The 15,556-nt window shown below is 45.0% G+C and overlaps 1 protein-coding gene across 7 annotated transcripts in view; it reads left to right on the top strand.

The window, feature by feature from the left end:
* Positions 1–382: 382 nt before the first annotated feature.
* LOC308191151 (uncharacterized protein) overlaps positions 383–15,556 on the top strand; it is a 30,591-nt gene continuing 15,417 nt past the window's right edge. The window contains exons 1-5 of one of the 7 annotated variants that reach the window (XM_080583292.1): positions 383–1,453; positions 1,558–2,110; positions 10,088–10,407; positions 11,893–11,959; positions 14,371–14,437. In XM_080583292.1, the coding sequence (XP_080439418.1) occupies positions 1,570–2,110; positions 10,088–10,407; positions 11,893–11,959; positions 14,371–14,437 (995 nt within the window). In that variant the 5' untranslated portion in view covers positions 383–1,453; positions 1,558–1,569. Of the gene's footprint in view, positions 1,454–1,557; positions 2,111–10,087; positions 10,627–11,892; positions 11,960–14,370; positions 14,438–15,086; positions 15,302–15,556 lie in introns of all 7 variants that reach the window. The other 6 variants (XM_080583289.1, XM_080583290.1, XM_080583291.1 and 3 more) reach the window with 6 other exon arrangements.

The following is a 15,556-nucleotide window of genomic DNA, read 5'->3' on the forward strand; positions in this document are numbered from 1 at the left end:
AAGGAAAGGAAAGGAAAGGAAAGGAAAGGAAAGGAAAGGAAAGGAAAGGAAAGGAAAGGAAAGGAAAGGAAAGGAAAGGAAAGGAAAGGAAAGGAAAGGAAAAGGAAGGGAAAGGGAAAGGGAAAGGGAAAGGGAAAGGGAAAGGGAAAGGGAAAGGGAAAGGGAAAGGGAAAGGGAAAGGGAAAGGGAAAGGGAAAGGGAAAGGGAAAGGGAAAGGGAAAGGGAAAGGGAAAGGAAAGGGAAAGGGAAAGGGAAAGGGAAAGGGAAAGGGAAAGGGAAAGGGAAAGGGAAAGGGAAAGGGAAAGGAAAGGGAAAGGGAAAGGGAAAGGGAAAGGGAAGGGAAGGGAAGGGAAGGGAAGGGAAGGGAAGGGAAGGGAAGGGAAGGGAAGGGAAGGGAAGGGAAGGGAAGGGAAGGAAGGAAAGGAAAGGAAAGGAAAGGAAAGGAAAGGAAAGGAAAGGAAAGGAAAGGAAAGGAAAGGAAAGGAAAGGAAAGGAAAGGAAAGGAAAGGAAAGGAAAGGAAAGGAAAGGAAAGGAAAGGAAAGGAAAGGAAAGGAAAGGAAAATGTGCTGTTTCTTCACTTTTCTGCACAACTGATAGCAAATATGCTGTATGAGAGCATTGCAAGGATAATGAGAGGGAGGTTACATGTGTGTGAGCCGATGGATGGAAGGAAGCCGAAGATAATGAATCAATAAATCGTATTTTCTGTAATTTTTCATCTGTCCATAACTATTGCATCTGCGCTGGCCAACTTCCCAAAGACAAAATGCGGCATCTGCAGTTAGTGCTGAAGCGGCCACGTACGTGGTGTCGCCTTCCACCAGTAACATGTGGAAGAGATTAGATAAGCGAGGTGGCTCCTGCTGTGGGGAGTTATTCCCGCTCCGGAGCCCTGCAAGGTACGCTGCTTCTCACACGCCGGTGTGAGCGCTGCTTGAGGCGTCTAGGGAAGTCGCTTTATCAAAAAGCAATGCACATCACCACAGCCGTATGGCTGATTTCAAGTCAAAATCGCCCCTCCGCTCCTGTTTAGGCTTTAGGTAGCATCAGAGCAAGCAGCAGCCGGCGATTGTGCTTTTATCTTTGATGCGAGTTTCTGGCGAGCAAAGCGGGAAGCCAGAAAGCCAAACAGCTCGGCCCGAGCCGCACGAAACTTACTTATCGGTAGCCGCGCGGTGCGTGCGCTTCATTCCTGGCCTTTTGGGGTAATTATTACGATTATTTTTTTTTCCTTGTTTTCAATGGGAAGGCCCCCGCGGGCTCCCCGCCCGCCGCCCCGCCGGCAGGGGCCCGGAGGAGCGAAGGAGTTAAAGGGAGGCGCTTGGGAAATCCGATGCTGAGGAGCCCCAGGAATGCTGCCCCTTCCCACTCCCCTCCGGCTCTCGGAGCAGCTCAGTCCCCCGCCGCCGAGCCCCGAGGCCGCGCACACTCGCTCCGGGCTCTGCCCCGCAGGTTCCTGGACCGGGAGACGCGGAGGGCGGGGTGGGGGGGGGGGGTGGCGAGAAGGCTTAAAAAGTTATTTTAATTTTTATTTCTGGGTACTTTTTCCCTTGCAGGCGTTGCCGGAGATGCCGGGCAGGAGGCGGTGGTGGGCACGCTGCTGGCTGGGCGTCTGCCTCTCGCTGCTGGGCGCCGGGGGCTGCAGCGGCGGCGGCGGCGGCGGCTCCGAGCCCTGCCGGCTGCCCCCCTGCGGCGGCGAGGCTCCCCCGCCGCCCTGCCGCGGGGCCCGCTGCGGAGCCCGTGCCGGCCGGCCCGCCCGCTCCTTCCCGCACACCGCCACGCCGCTGCGGGCCCCGCAGGGCAAGGCGCAGCCCCCCGCAGCCAGGGGGGTCCCTCCGGAGGCCTGCCCGGCCGGGGGCTGCTCCTCCAACGGCACCCGCCGCGACTGCCAGGGCCTGGAGTGCCGCCTGCCGCTCCGCCTGCGGCCGCGGCCCCGCGGCCCCGCCGGCTGCGCCGCCTCCGCCACCGCCGAGGGCTGCCCCGAGCCCGCCCTGCTCCGCGCCGCCGAGAGGGCCGCCCAGTTCGCCGGGGACGACTTCGCCTACGGCGGGCCCGAGCTGGGCGGAGGCGGCGCCCTGGGGGTGCAGCTGGCCTGCGACGTGAAGCCAGGTGCGGGTGGCCCGAGGGGGCCGGGGGGAAGCGGGTGTGGGGGGGGGGGGGGGGTCGTCTCCTCGCACCCGGAGGTTGGTCGGAGCCCCCGGGGGTGAGAGAGGGGGTTTTAGCACCTCCGGGTGCTGAGCGGGGTGAGGCGGGCTCGGAGGGAAGGTTTGAGGCACGTCTGTGGTGCTGCGCTGTGGGGCACGTCGGGGATGTGCTGCCCCTTCTTCCCCCTCCGCACACACGCACATGTGTGGACGCATGCTCGTGAGTCTCCAGCAATGGATGAGACATGGCTAAACGGGGAAATTTCGTTGCTATTTTAAAGCAAGTGTAAGACCTCTAATTGTCTTCACAGCCCAGTATTTCTCAGGGCTTTGGTTTACAACAGCATCCTACGAGGCCTCAGAGGTGTGTATGTGCGCTCTGCAGCCTGAATGAACGGGCTGGTGCTGTGAAACTTGCTGCTGCTGACAAGTTGGCTTACAGCGATAGCCAGCAGAAAAAGAAATCGCAGGGCTTCTCTTATTGCACTTAATTCAGAGCATGGTACAGCTCTCGTCAGTTCAGTATCCCTGTAGAAAGTCAGATACGTCCATGGTTATACTCACAGGTCAGCAGAAGACGCTGTGTAATTGCCTGGGATATGTGGATTTACCCACACTAAAAGCATCAGCCAATCTTTAATGACCGCAGAGCAGTTTGGGTTCTGGTTTAATGCCTTATATGAAAGATGTAAAATTTATGAGGAAGAGTGATTTATTTAACCCCTGATTGATGGTCAAAGCTAATGGAAAGCGTAAAGGATACTTAAACTTTGTCACGTCCTCGTGGCCAGTCTGAGGGCAGTGGCTGCTCCAGACAGCAGAGCACATGTCAAGCCTCATTTTGGACAACTACTTAGTGAAGTGATGCCTCCTCTGAAATAGGCTGCAGCACTTAGTGGTGATGCCAGTCCCAGGGCAGAGATTTAACCCCCCCTGTGCATATTACCATGATGCTGTGAGCCTTCATCTTGCCTGATATTGCTCCCAGATGTCTTACAGAACCTCTGTATGCCCCCTGACCAAAGGTGTACAGAAAACTGAGAAGTCAGTATGCTCAACCTCTTTTTTCTACTTCTGTGCATATTCTTTGTACACTCATCATGCTTACCATACCTCCCTTTTGCAAAAGGACCTAGGATCTTTGCATTTTCTTTGTGTTCACCAAGATCCACCTCCATGTAATAAAAGTCGTGGCAAATGACAAGGTCATTCTGCACAGGCAGAAAAGACTCACACTTCTTGGATGGTGCTGAAAGCAGACACACTGTATCTTCGTGAAGGTCTAACAAAGAGAATCCAGCCCAGCGTAACCTCCTTCTCCAAACATCCTCTTATTCCATGGCTGTCTTTAGTGGACCGAGATCAGTCTGTGCTGCCCAGTCTCCAGTGCCATCAGCTAACATGGTGAGTTACATATATCCGTCATCTGCTAGGCCGTAGGGTTAGGGTTAGGTCCTCTGTCCTCTCGGACACAGGACAGAGGAAAACAGAATAAGCGAAGGTAAAGCAGAGGGGTTGGACAGTGAAGACACTGGGGATTTTGAGACTCGACACAAGAGTTCACTGTAATCTTTCAGTTTTGTGCTCCTTGCAGGCATGGTGCCAGGTGAAGTCTGGGAGGAACAGCAGTATCATTTTTCCCTTCAAGTTCTTCAGGTCATCAAGAATGGATTATACTTATTATGGCCAACGGCTGTCATGGATTTTTGCATTCACCTCCTTCACGTGCCTCACTGGACCCAGCCATTCTCACCTGTGGCAGAGACAAGCATCCTGTATGTTGGAGGGAAAGCGGTGAACAGCATTGCCCACTAAACCACCTAATACTGTGGAAGGCGCTGTCAGCATGGAAGCACACAGTGAGCAAACGCGTGATAACACGTGAGCTTCTGTGTCTGAGTTTCCGGATGAGGACAACTACACCCACAAAGGATTTCCCTTCTTATCTTGCAGCCTGTGAGTGACACAGGTTGGCGGCAGCCCACACCCAAGACCACTCCAGCAATCATGCAGTTGGTGTGAACGAGACCTGGGCTGAAGACTTAACTTCTGTCCGGATTGCACCAAGGGCCTGTATGCATGTTTTGCCCATTCCAAACACTGGACCCAGTCCTTCACAAGGCACCGTTCTTTCCCAAGGGTGGAAGAAAATCATACTGGATTCATCAACATCTAGCAGAAATCCCATGCACTTGGCATCAGGAACAACAAAGTAAGCCGTATCTACAGTCTTTGTTTTCCTTCAAGCTGGTGTACAGGCGAGCATCTAGTATTCTGCTGTGCCTCTAACATTCTCTGCATATGCCTAAGACCTTTGAGACCTTCCTTTCGAACACAGATGAGTGGACTTCCTGCAGTAGTGCAGAGAATGCCTTCTTCAACCCCCATTTGCAGCTGGAGTGCTGGGTCTTGGAAACGAGCATGGTTCTGCATAGCAATTCCAGTATGGCTAGAAAAAACCTGCCTGCTAGAAAAAACAGAACAACGAAGTGTGGTAATCACACCTCGAAGCAGGGGAAATGCACTTGCTGTTGTTTGTGGAGAGCTGCTGCTCAAACAGCACGCAGTAAATACGATGGGGCAAATCCAGGTAAATGTCATGAAGAACATCCTTTAGTTCTAGTCCTCTAAAGAGCCGTGCTAGAGGAGACTGAGAGCTCATGCAAGAGGTGTGCCCTGTCTGTATGGTGGAGGTGGTGGCTTTCCTGTCATGAAATTGTGAGTGAATCTTACTGTGCAGGAATGGCAGGAACCTGTCTCAGTTAGGCTTACAGATGTGCAGTACAGATGTAACTTCATGAAGAAGAAGGACCAGATGCAGGGGGAACTAGCCGTGGTGGTCAGTAGTGTGGTCAGTAAGAAGCCCTTGGGAGGAAATGTAGGGACCTCTCCAGTGCAGCAGTGAATATGCTGCAGATAGGCTGGGAATCTCCAGGAGTATACGGAGTTGCCTCCAGTACTCAGAGTAGCTGCTGTGTTCCCAGTCTTCTTTGCAGTGTCTGGTGAGATGAGGCTGCTGCATGTGCTCAGCAAGTGGCTTAAGCAGGGAGCAAAGAAAATACCAAGTACTTTAAGTACAACTTTTGCTTAACTGCAGGGTGATGTCTGTACATTTTGCAGACAGCACAGGTGATCACACATTTACATAGGCTCCAGGAACTTACCAACACAGTTGGAAAGAGCACAGGCTTATGACAAAATTATCCAAAATTATCTGCCACTTCTACAGGTTCACCCATTCTCCTGATTCTTCCTAAATTAATCACCCTAAGAGAGGTTTCTTTGGCAGACACATGCAGAGAATTTATCTTGGGAGATTTCTGTCAGTTTTAGATCAAGTATAAAAGTATAATTAGAAAGAAACAGAAGGCTGTCTGGCCCTTTAGGTGTACATTAGAGATGCTGTAGCTCAAAACAGAGGAAACCATCTGTAAAGAAGAAATGGGTCAGTGACTGTTCCTGTCTTTCTCTCATTTTTAGGGGAATGTTCCTGTCTGGTTACCATGCTGGCACGTCACTCTGAGGCCAGCAGCATGGGGTGCTTGCCATTGACCTCTTCTCAGACAGCAGAGGAGCTGGAATACACGTGGACTACCCAGGTGACCCTAAGGCCATTTTCTGCCTGTACTGTCACCATCCACAGGTGGAGGAGACCTGTTGGCCCACCCCAGCCTATGAGTGCCAGCTCTGTGACAGTGCATGAGTAGATTTGCAACGGTTCTTCAGTCACTGAGAGAAACCTTCCCTCCAGATTGCCTGATATAGAAGGCTGTGTTTTGGTGAGCAGAATAAGGATATATTCAACCTGTTGTGTAAACCCAAAGAAGATCGTTCATGTGAGGTGCACTCTACTCAAATGCTTGCTGAAGACCGTGCCTAGTACCAATTATCCGAGATAAAGGCCAGCACCAGGGGCTCTAGCTGATTCCCAGCATGATGTCCGTGTTTGCAGGTTTATCTGCACGAGGCAGGTGACTCTCACTCTTCACCAGCTGCCTGCCAGAGCAGGCACAGCCCTGCTGTGGAGATCACACCAACATATTCATCATCTCTCCATCCAATATCACCAGCACCATAGGTACTATCTAGAAAGTTCCTGCCAACTGCAGCTGAACCACCACTTCTGTTGGCCAGGCTCATGTGGTCAGAGGAAGATACCAGAGTGCAGACCTGAACTCCCATTTCAAATCAGATGAGACCATTCCTCTGCAAAATTGTCACTGCTGTTCCTCAGCACCAACTTGAGTACACCTTACTCCAGATGAAAGACTGGCATGCCCAAAGAAGAAATGCAGAAAGCCTGTTTCCATTGTCTTATTTTGTATTCCTCTGTGTTTCTCCCCTCATTCTTCAGTTGCCATTAAATTCTTCATTTTTCCCATCCAACCCATCTTTCTGTTTTCTTTCAGACAGACAGTTAATGTGCAGCTGCCATATCTCATACCTACCAAGCCCAGTGAACAAGTTTGTAGCTTCTCATGCTGTTGCACTCTTCTGAGCAGTGCCTGCAGCCCTGTGCTCTCATCTCCTGTGGTTACCAGAAGGGCTGGCACCATCAGGTGGCCCCGTGCCCTTGAGACCCACTGAAGATCTCAGAGGGGTTAGTCTTGAGACCCACTGAAGATCTCAGAGGGGTTAGTCTTTCTGCTGCCCTTCCTCACGGTAGGATGCCTTCCTCACAGACTGCCTGCTTTTAGTCTTTGACCTCCTGGAGTGGCAGGTTGTGCCTGAGGGCTACATTGTCCTTGCAGCACACCTCAGGGTGATGTGACCTTTCCAAGGCATACTAGAGAAATGTAGCTGCAGGTCACGGGTAGTTACTGTGTTTGCACCGTGGATCCTGGAAGTGCGGAGCAGGAGGCTACAAAACAGACCTTACCATGGCTGTGTGTGGTGTGTGTGTGTAAGAAAGGTAATATTGCATCTGTGGTCATGAGAACAGCTGGGTGTTGCAAGGGGATGTACCTGTTTGATACTTGTCTGGGGAATGGGGAAAGGTAGTTCAGTAGGATTGCGGGAGTGTACTAATTTCTAAATATCTCTTGCAGTGGAATTCTTCTCGTATAATTTTAGGTGACTGTGATAGAGTCATCCCCATCTGACATTCACTGTGGGTTACCTTTGTATAGTTAACAGAGAGAAACAGGGCCATTGGTAGGGCATGAAAACTCTGAGCTATTTAGACTTCTACTTCAGAATTCTTTTGGCAAACAAGATTCCCCTTCCGCTTAATTATATGTCATTTCAGTAGTCGTCTTTTTTTCTGCAAGAGCTTTATTGTACTCTTTGTTGCTCTGGCATTGTGAACTGATTGTAGCACCAACTAATGTGCAGTGGAGGGTCTCTTGTACTGGCATAAAACTAAGTTTTGTCATAGTACTGTAAAATTAAAATGAGGATAAAAACAGTTGTGAAGGATTTCTTAGGGCTCATATTGTCACCAGCTGAGCTTTAGACAACCAAAAGGAGCAAAGGTAAATTGACAGAAGGGAATACTGCTATTGTTACGGAGTTCTGTAAGCCTGTTGTAGGGAGAGAGAATCACAAGGGTAGTTTCACTGCAGTCAGCAAGTTAGCCAGTTTCTGGCTGAAGATGATGCTTCTCAAGTACGTGCTTAAACATAAGCTGTACATGATGGGTTTTACTGAATCAGGGCTTTAGTTAACCTTTGCATTGATAGATCTGCTCATGTTTGTGATGAAAGACCTGATTCGAAGAGGGGAAGGTTACAACACAATAATCCCGTTTTAGAAGAGTCTGTATGTATTCTTCCTGTCCGTAACTTGGTAATGGCTGAAGTAAGAGCTGGAGAAAAAGTGGTTTTGTGAAAAAAAAAAAAAAAAAGCTGTTTTGTAATACATCCTTAACTAACTTCCATTCATAGTTTCCCAGAGGCAATTTCTTGGACTGACTTCTAAATGATGCAGTTGGACTTCTCCTTACCTCTTCTTTCCTTTTCCATTAAGAGGGTCAAAAGGCCTAGAATAGGGTGTTTTCATACAGTTACTTTAATTTCTATTTTTTTCTTACAAACCTGGATTTGTTAATGTTATTTGTTAAGCATAAAGTCAAGATCATCTCTTTCTCTAGTTATTGATAAAGGCAGACATGTACGCAAGCTCATCTGACAGCAAGGCCAATGGCTGTTAATCTATGAAGCAGTTCCCTAGGGGAATGCATTTAGATTTTAGGTTTTATGATATAACAAGAATATTATGCTCATTAATTTACTACGTTTATATTATTTTGATCAAAAACTGTGTTGCAGTACTGGCATGGAGCCCTGTTTTCACACATCATCTCAATGTGTAAGAAATCATATTAGTGCAGGACAAGAGGATGAAGCCCGTCTCAGAAAACTTAGTCTGAGTATGGGAGATTTACTAAGAAACAGTTTAGTACCATGATTCATCAAGAGAACCAAAGCCTTAATATGCCAGCTTTCATCAGCTATTTTTCTAGGTGCATATGCTTTATTTGGCCAGGTAAGTGCTGCCCTTTACTTTTCCATTTGCTGTGAAGGCATGACTCTTGCTGCTACATAGTGTGGTCCATTGGCACTGTGTTGTCGCTTGTATGGTCAAAATACTTAGCATAGATCTGTGCTTTTCTGCCCACACTCACAATTGTAAGCCAGATTTCTGAGAGCACAAGTCTTATGGAAAGGAAATCGTGTATGTCTTTCCAGCCTCAAACACAAGTGGAACCTATATAGGTCTATGAAAATTCCCGATAGCCAGTCACAGCATGCATGTAACTGTCTTGCTGCCCAGTAGCTTGAACCTACGGGCTGGTTTCATGCAAACTTTACAAGGGGTAGAGGTATTAAAAATAAGCAAGGTTGTATAAACTTTGTAGGAGGTCAGCAGCTTCTTGGCATGTCTGAACTACTAGCTTGTATTGAACCTGCTGCCTTCATTTAATGCCCACTAATTCTTGTATTGCAAGAAAGAATGGAGCGTCTTTCTGTATCTGCTTTCTTTAGGGCTCCTGTAATACAGCACAGTTGTTTTCCCAGCCTGAAAAGGCTGGTAAATATTTAAAATACTTTAAAAAAATACTTTCTCATATTTTAGGGTTATTATATGTTAGATTTTCCTTATTGCCCTTTTGTGAACCTTGTCAAGTTTTTCTATGCTCTTTTTGGCATGGGGAACCAGGACTGTATACTGTATTAAAGATGCTCTATTGATAAATACAATGTTGTAATTATATGTTTTCTTCTGTTATATAGCCCTCTTCTAATTACTCCTAACATTTTATTTGCCTTTTTAACCTCTGTTGGGCCCTGAACTGATGCTTACATGGCTTTGTAGCCCAAGATCTGTATCTAGACCTGCTGTATTAGCTCAGGATCATTTTGGAGTGCTAATAATCATCTACAAGCACAGCTTTTTTTTTATGAAAGACTAAGATTATTTTTTTTTCCGGTGAGTGCATCATTTCACCTTTATCTTCTTAAAGTTTCTTCTTGCCATTTTATTGCTGGTACTCAGTATCATAGACTCCTTTTGCAGTTCTCTGTAATTGACCCTTATTTTTACTACCCTAAATAGCTTACTGTTCTCAACAAGTTTTATCACCTCATTTTATCACCTCTACAGTGAAAATTGACCGTTTTCTCTCTACTGTATTTGAACATGTACATAGAAATGATTAATCTGTTATTGACCCCAAGTGATGATTAATTTATGCCCCGAAGCATGGGGTTTGATTGTGATTTTTTTAGTGTCTCTGGCTATAAATGTTGCATATGAAGTGGAAGAGCTTGCAGTCCCATGAAGGAGCTATAAAAATAGTAAAGGAATTGGCCTTATAATCATGACCTGAATTTCATGAGACTTTTCATTAACTTATTAAAATGTGAATGCCTTTGAAGAGATAATACAGCAACCTGGAAAATCATTTTTCTTGGATATTAATCAGTCAATTGTATTTCAGGAGAAAACGAAGTTCCATCTGAAGACGCCCTAATACTACAGCTGCACCTTGCAAAAGGACACGAGAAATTTACTGAAATGCTAAAAAGCCAGCAGCAAATCATTGTGGATTTGCAGCAAAAACTTGCTGAACAGCAGCACATGCTGGTTAGCCAGCAAAAGGAGATTCTTGAACAGCAAAGAAAAATGTATGAGCAAATGGATCTGATCAAAGTCCAGTATGGCATGCTTTTTGACACAGTGAAACAAATGTCATTTCAGAGTTTGCAAGAAGATATTCAAAATTATTTTGAAAGTCATCTTCAAGGACTTCAGAACCAGGTCAGGAATCATCTCCAGAAGTCATACTCTGTCCATAAAGTAGAAGTGGATGCAAAAGTGATTAATGTTGGGGAGTCTTTGCTGGACTGTGGTCTTTGTGAAAGTGATGAATTTTGCAATTTCCAAAAGACACCTTCACAATGTGAAAAATGTACATTGTGTCCTGCTGGTTTTTTCCAAATGGCTGAGTGTTCTGCAAACTCTGATCGGATTTGCCAGGTGAAATATCATTCTGTATCTTTCAGTTTTTGTATATGAAGTATTGTGTTGGACAAACGAGGATGACATTCTGGAAATAACTAGTCAGAGAGCTAGTATTGAATGGGTCTGTGGCACTTCAAAGTTTGCCTGTAGTTTTCTATGGGTTTTCTCTTTACCATTTGCTGCTGTAAATGGGGCACTAGTTTACGCGTGCTGGATGTAAAGTTTTACCAAGACTAGGAGCTGGTGAGACATCGATTCTGTTCATGCTGGTAGGAAAAGACATCCTAAAGCACATACACTTATGGATGCTAAATTTGTTTATTTAATCCCAGTCCAGTCTACATGAAGTGCTATACACATTGGAAAAGTAGAGGAAAGCTTTATTAAGTAAAACTGAAGAAAGGTTTGTTAATAAATTGAAAACAAAAGTTGTCAGTTAAAATAAATGTAAAATCTAGTTCTAGCTTAAACACAACATACAAACATCTAAATATGATTAACCCTGATATTGTTAGTATTAAATACATTTTATTATACAAAACCAGCATGTAAACAAAATAAGACAGATCTTTGGTCACTTCTATTTATAAGTCCTAAGATATGTGAGGATTTCAATATCTAAAGCAATATCTTTGCCAAGTGTTGCTCCCAGTTCTTGGCTTAACGTGAACCTGAACAGCTAGACACCCAAGCCCATGCTGCTGAGAAGAACCTGAAAGTCTGTGCCCTTCCCTCTGATAGTCTCACTTTTCTTTAATGCGCGTGTTTGAAGGCAAATTTAGCCTTTTGTTCTTTCCCGTCTACCTACTGTAGGGTGAGGGTAGGGCTTGTAGACAGGAAAGATTAATTTATTTAATTTAATAATTTAATTTATACTTCCTTGGATGTTTTTCAGTTAGTACCTTCCTCCCAGACTAAATGTCTCAAGGAGCTTTTCCTAATGCTTTCTTGGTTTTTACAACATCCTGAAGACCAACTGAGTGATGGAGCTGGTACTGTGTCACAGATTATGTGCTGTAAAAAGTGTTAGTAGAACAACCTACCCATTTAGCTTGTGGTCTGTACGCTGCTAGCTTTTTGTGGAGACCACATAGTCTGTTTCAATACCTTGCTAAAACATGTCACAAATCCAAAACAAGTTGTCTTGCTCCAGCATGTTTGTGCAATCACTCCTCTCTTCCTCCCCACATATGTCTGGGTGTCACAGAGCCTGAAGAAGTGCCTGTTTCAAATTCAAGTGATGGCATTAAAGTGTTTCAATATGATTCTTGTGATTTGCAGGACAGAGATGAATGTACTGAATCTCCAAGCATTTGTGGTGAGAGGATAAAGTGTCTGAATACTCCAGGTAAGTTATATTCTCCGGTAGTTAAAGAGTGAAGATAATCAGATCTTCGGGAACAGGCTAAAGAGATAGATAAAGACTTAGGGCTGTGTGTTTGTGAGTAATGACATGCTCAGCTTGCTGGAATCAAAGGGGTTGAAAAACATTCAGCTCTAATTTGATAGCAGTTCTTGTTTGCTATTTAGAACATAATATGGGCTATTTAGAACAAAGGTCCCCAAGGACCTTTGGATGGTCCTCCTAACCTTATTTTCATGGGTTTTTGTATGCTTTGATTTTAATTTTCACTGATGACCTGACCTTGTTTATGCTGGTGCAAATGGGGTGAAAATCACTGATATTATTCCTAATGGAGAAAAATAGTTGTCATTTTCCTTCTGCTGCACTGTGGTAGATATTTGATTTGATCTAATGAAGGTTTTTATAAAGCCTTTCTTCATCAATCTTACTCTCTTTTAGCAATAATATTGTCAAATATTGAGGAATGATCAACAGTTGTCATCATTTGCGGGTGCACAGGGGAACTTTCAGGCACAGATTTGAATGGAATTGTGCACTTCAGACGTAAGCTTCATTATTTCTCATGGCAGTCAGACACACAAGAGCAAAATTAATAGATGTATTGAGCAAAATATATCAAGATGCTAGTTTTCTTTCTACATGTCTAATTTCTGGTTGGCCAAAAAGTTTGAAAGGAACTGTGTGATCAAACAAAGCATTTCAGCAGTTGTGGCCTCTATCTGAGGGCTCCTAGTAGAATAAACAAGGGAAGACTTCATCAGCTTATATGTTTTTCCTCCTCTAGACTTCTTAATTGTAAAGAAAAGGTGGAGTCTCTGAGGGGCAAAGGCCATTTTCTGCTCTTAATGAGTGATTTTGTACTATTTCTGCCCTACCACTGATGAAGAAAAAAGTGGAAGAGAACTAGTCCTAGGAAAGGGTTAAAAGAGGACTCGTGTTTGTGTACATTGTCCTTTATCTGGGCAGGAACTGTTGGGGGTTGCATGGTATTACAAAAACACCATAGGAAACCGGACATGACTAGAAGAGAGCACCGAGTGCTGCCTTACCTGGCAGATGCTGTAGAAGAGGTACCATCAGACTTAAGAAAGAAGAAGCAAGACACTTCTTTGTGTCTTTCTTTTCTCTGCCTTAGTTGTGGGCAGTTAGAGGCAAGACAGCTTAGGGCACAAAATCCGAGCCAGCACATTGGGAAGGTGTAAGGCTTTGTGTCTTTTTTAGTAAGGGCTGGGATTGTTGCTGTCAAGTTGGTGGTTTTGTGGAAGGAAGACCACAGGACCCCAGTCAGAGGAAAGGAGAGCCACCGATGTGGTAGTTGCTTTATATCGCTCTAGTTTGTGGCTTGCAAGAGGGAAGAGTGTAAGGAATTTATCCAGAGGGCTGTATGCGATCACCCAGACCGAGGGTAGGTCTGTTTGACTGCTGGAGTTAAGTAAGTGTGGGCAAAATACTACTGTGAAGCAGAAGGGCAGTGGCGGTGTGTCAGACCACAGAAAGTCAGTAGCAATGTTTCTGAAAGGAAGGGACTCTTCCCCTGGTTCCTCTTCTCCCATTTGGTAATTTATTATTTAAATTTCTCCCATAATGGTAATTTATAAAGATGCGAAGGCAAGCTCTCTCTGTCACTTGGATCAGGATTCAGTATCCTGTCGATGTCTTTCCCATCTGTCATGGAAGAGAGTGCGCTCTCGTATTTTTTATTAGAGAAGACTGCTGCTTTCAGCCTGTTTATGGTAGCTCATTATCTATACAAGTGCAATTAACTTATCAAAAGGGAGACTGAAACTGGATGTCTGTTTTGGGTAATGTAGGGTATATGGGGTTGTGATGTGATGTATGAGTTCCAGATGCTCTATGTGGTTTCTTGAGCTGCACGCAAAGGTTGTTGGATCTGTAGCAGCTCTTGTTCCCTTGACAGCGTGAAGGGAAGCACAGCAAATAACGATAAATAAACATGCAAGTAGGAGCCTCTCTGTCTTCACCCTTTCACTTTTTTCACAGACTTTTGTCCTTGGTGTGATCCCACTAAGTGGAGCTGACCAAAGGCACTCTCCCCACAACGCCATGCAAACTAAAGGGGACTTAAAATAGAACTTACTGTGGGATGCAGGGGGGAGAGGATTTGAGGGTTGCATGGGACCTGTTACGGAGTGTTTTAAATGGATATGGGAATATACAAAAATTATAGTGAGTGTTTAGGGGAAGGTAGTGAGTGCTAGCAAAATTCAAGCTGGACTAGCTGGTGAGTAGGATAAGAGGTCTGAATACCAGCAACTGTACCAAGACCTCAAACTTTGGGAGCTTGTAGGTTCAGATGCTCACAACTGGAGGAGACCATACAGTGTAGGAGCAGTTATTGGAGTGACCCATATGGTGTGTGCGTATTCCACTAGTGGCCTTCAGTCCCAGGCATCTAGAGAAGAGGAACAGGATTGAACCATCCATGCTATCCGTGTTTGTGTGAGTACTGATAAATATTTTAAAGAAGCAAATAGCACGAAAAGTATGTCTAGGCACTTCTGCAGTTCTTCTCTGCTCTATGAAACAGTTGTGTTTGTGTATTTAATAGCATTTCATCCTGCATTTCTCACTGTTGTGGGAGCCATTGATATAAGAAGTAGAAGTGGTTAAAAGGTGTCATGTGAACAGTTATGCTATGGTGCAAGTTGATCTATTTTCAACAACAAAGCTTGTCAGGGATATTCTTTTATATTCCCTATTGAATATTCACAGTTGAAAAAATGTGATCTTATTTATTTGGTATTTGCTTCTCGTAAAAAAAAGCGCAACACTTTCAGGGGGAATAAAACATTATGTTTCTTTTGACTTACTTCAAATGGAAAAATCTTACTTTTTCTGTAACAAGCTCTTTTGAGAAAACCATACAGGGTCTCTGAAAGAATATTCTCACATCATAAATTATGTAGTCCTGCATATATCAGTGTTAGTGAAGAATCATCACTTCAGTGAATGAAACATGAATAGGCAAAGATATGAGGGTGAATATATGAAGTCTGTATAAATTAATACAATGTCTGGTATTCTCAGCTGAATAACGTTGTATCAGAAGTGAATTTTAGCCAATATTCTGACCTTCCTTGTGTGCCAGGTGCAGATGTAGAAGACTGCTCTGTCTTGCAGTTCTCAGTACGTGTGGTGTGCTTTTCTGCCTGCATCAGCAGTCTGGTGATAGCCAGCTCCACCCTGGTTTTAGCAATGGAGAAAATTGGCCTGCTGGGCTCCGTGTCAAATGCTTGTAGTCCCAGTCTTGGAGCAAATCCCTGCTCAGATAGAGCAACTTTCCAGCTGAGGAGTATAGCAAATGTATGTGATTAAAAAACGCTTGTGAATAAAATAACACAGTAGTTAGATAGTGAAGGATATTTAAGAAGAGCTATAAGAAAGACGATTATTGAGTTTGATTATGTGTGGTCAAAAAGCAGAAGCAAGTGCCGTGGTGATTAAACTGAGGCACAAACTGCAAGTGGTTATTCTTTAGGTCGTCTCAAATCATGTGCAATGATTTAGATCTTGAAGGCCCTGTGCACAAAGGTTTTGGGCACCAGCTGCTCCAGCTGG

Source organism: Anser brachyrhynchus, assembly GCF_964034855.1.
Source record: "Anser brachyrhynchus genome assembly, chromosome: 2".
NCBI classification, from domain to species: domain Eukaryota; kingdom Metazoa; phylum Chordata; class Aves; order Anseriformes; family Anatidae; genus Anser; species Anser brachyrhynchus.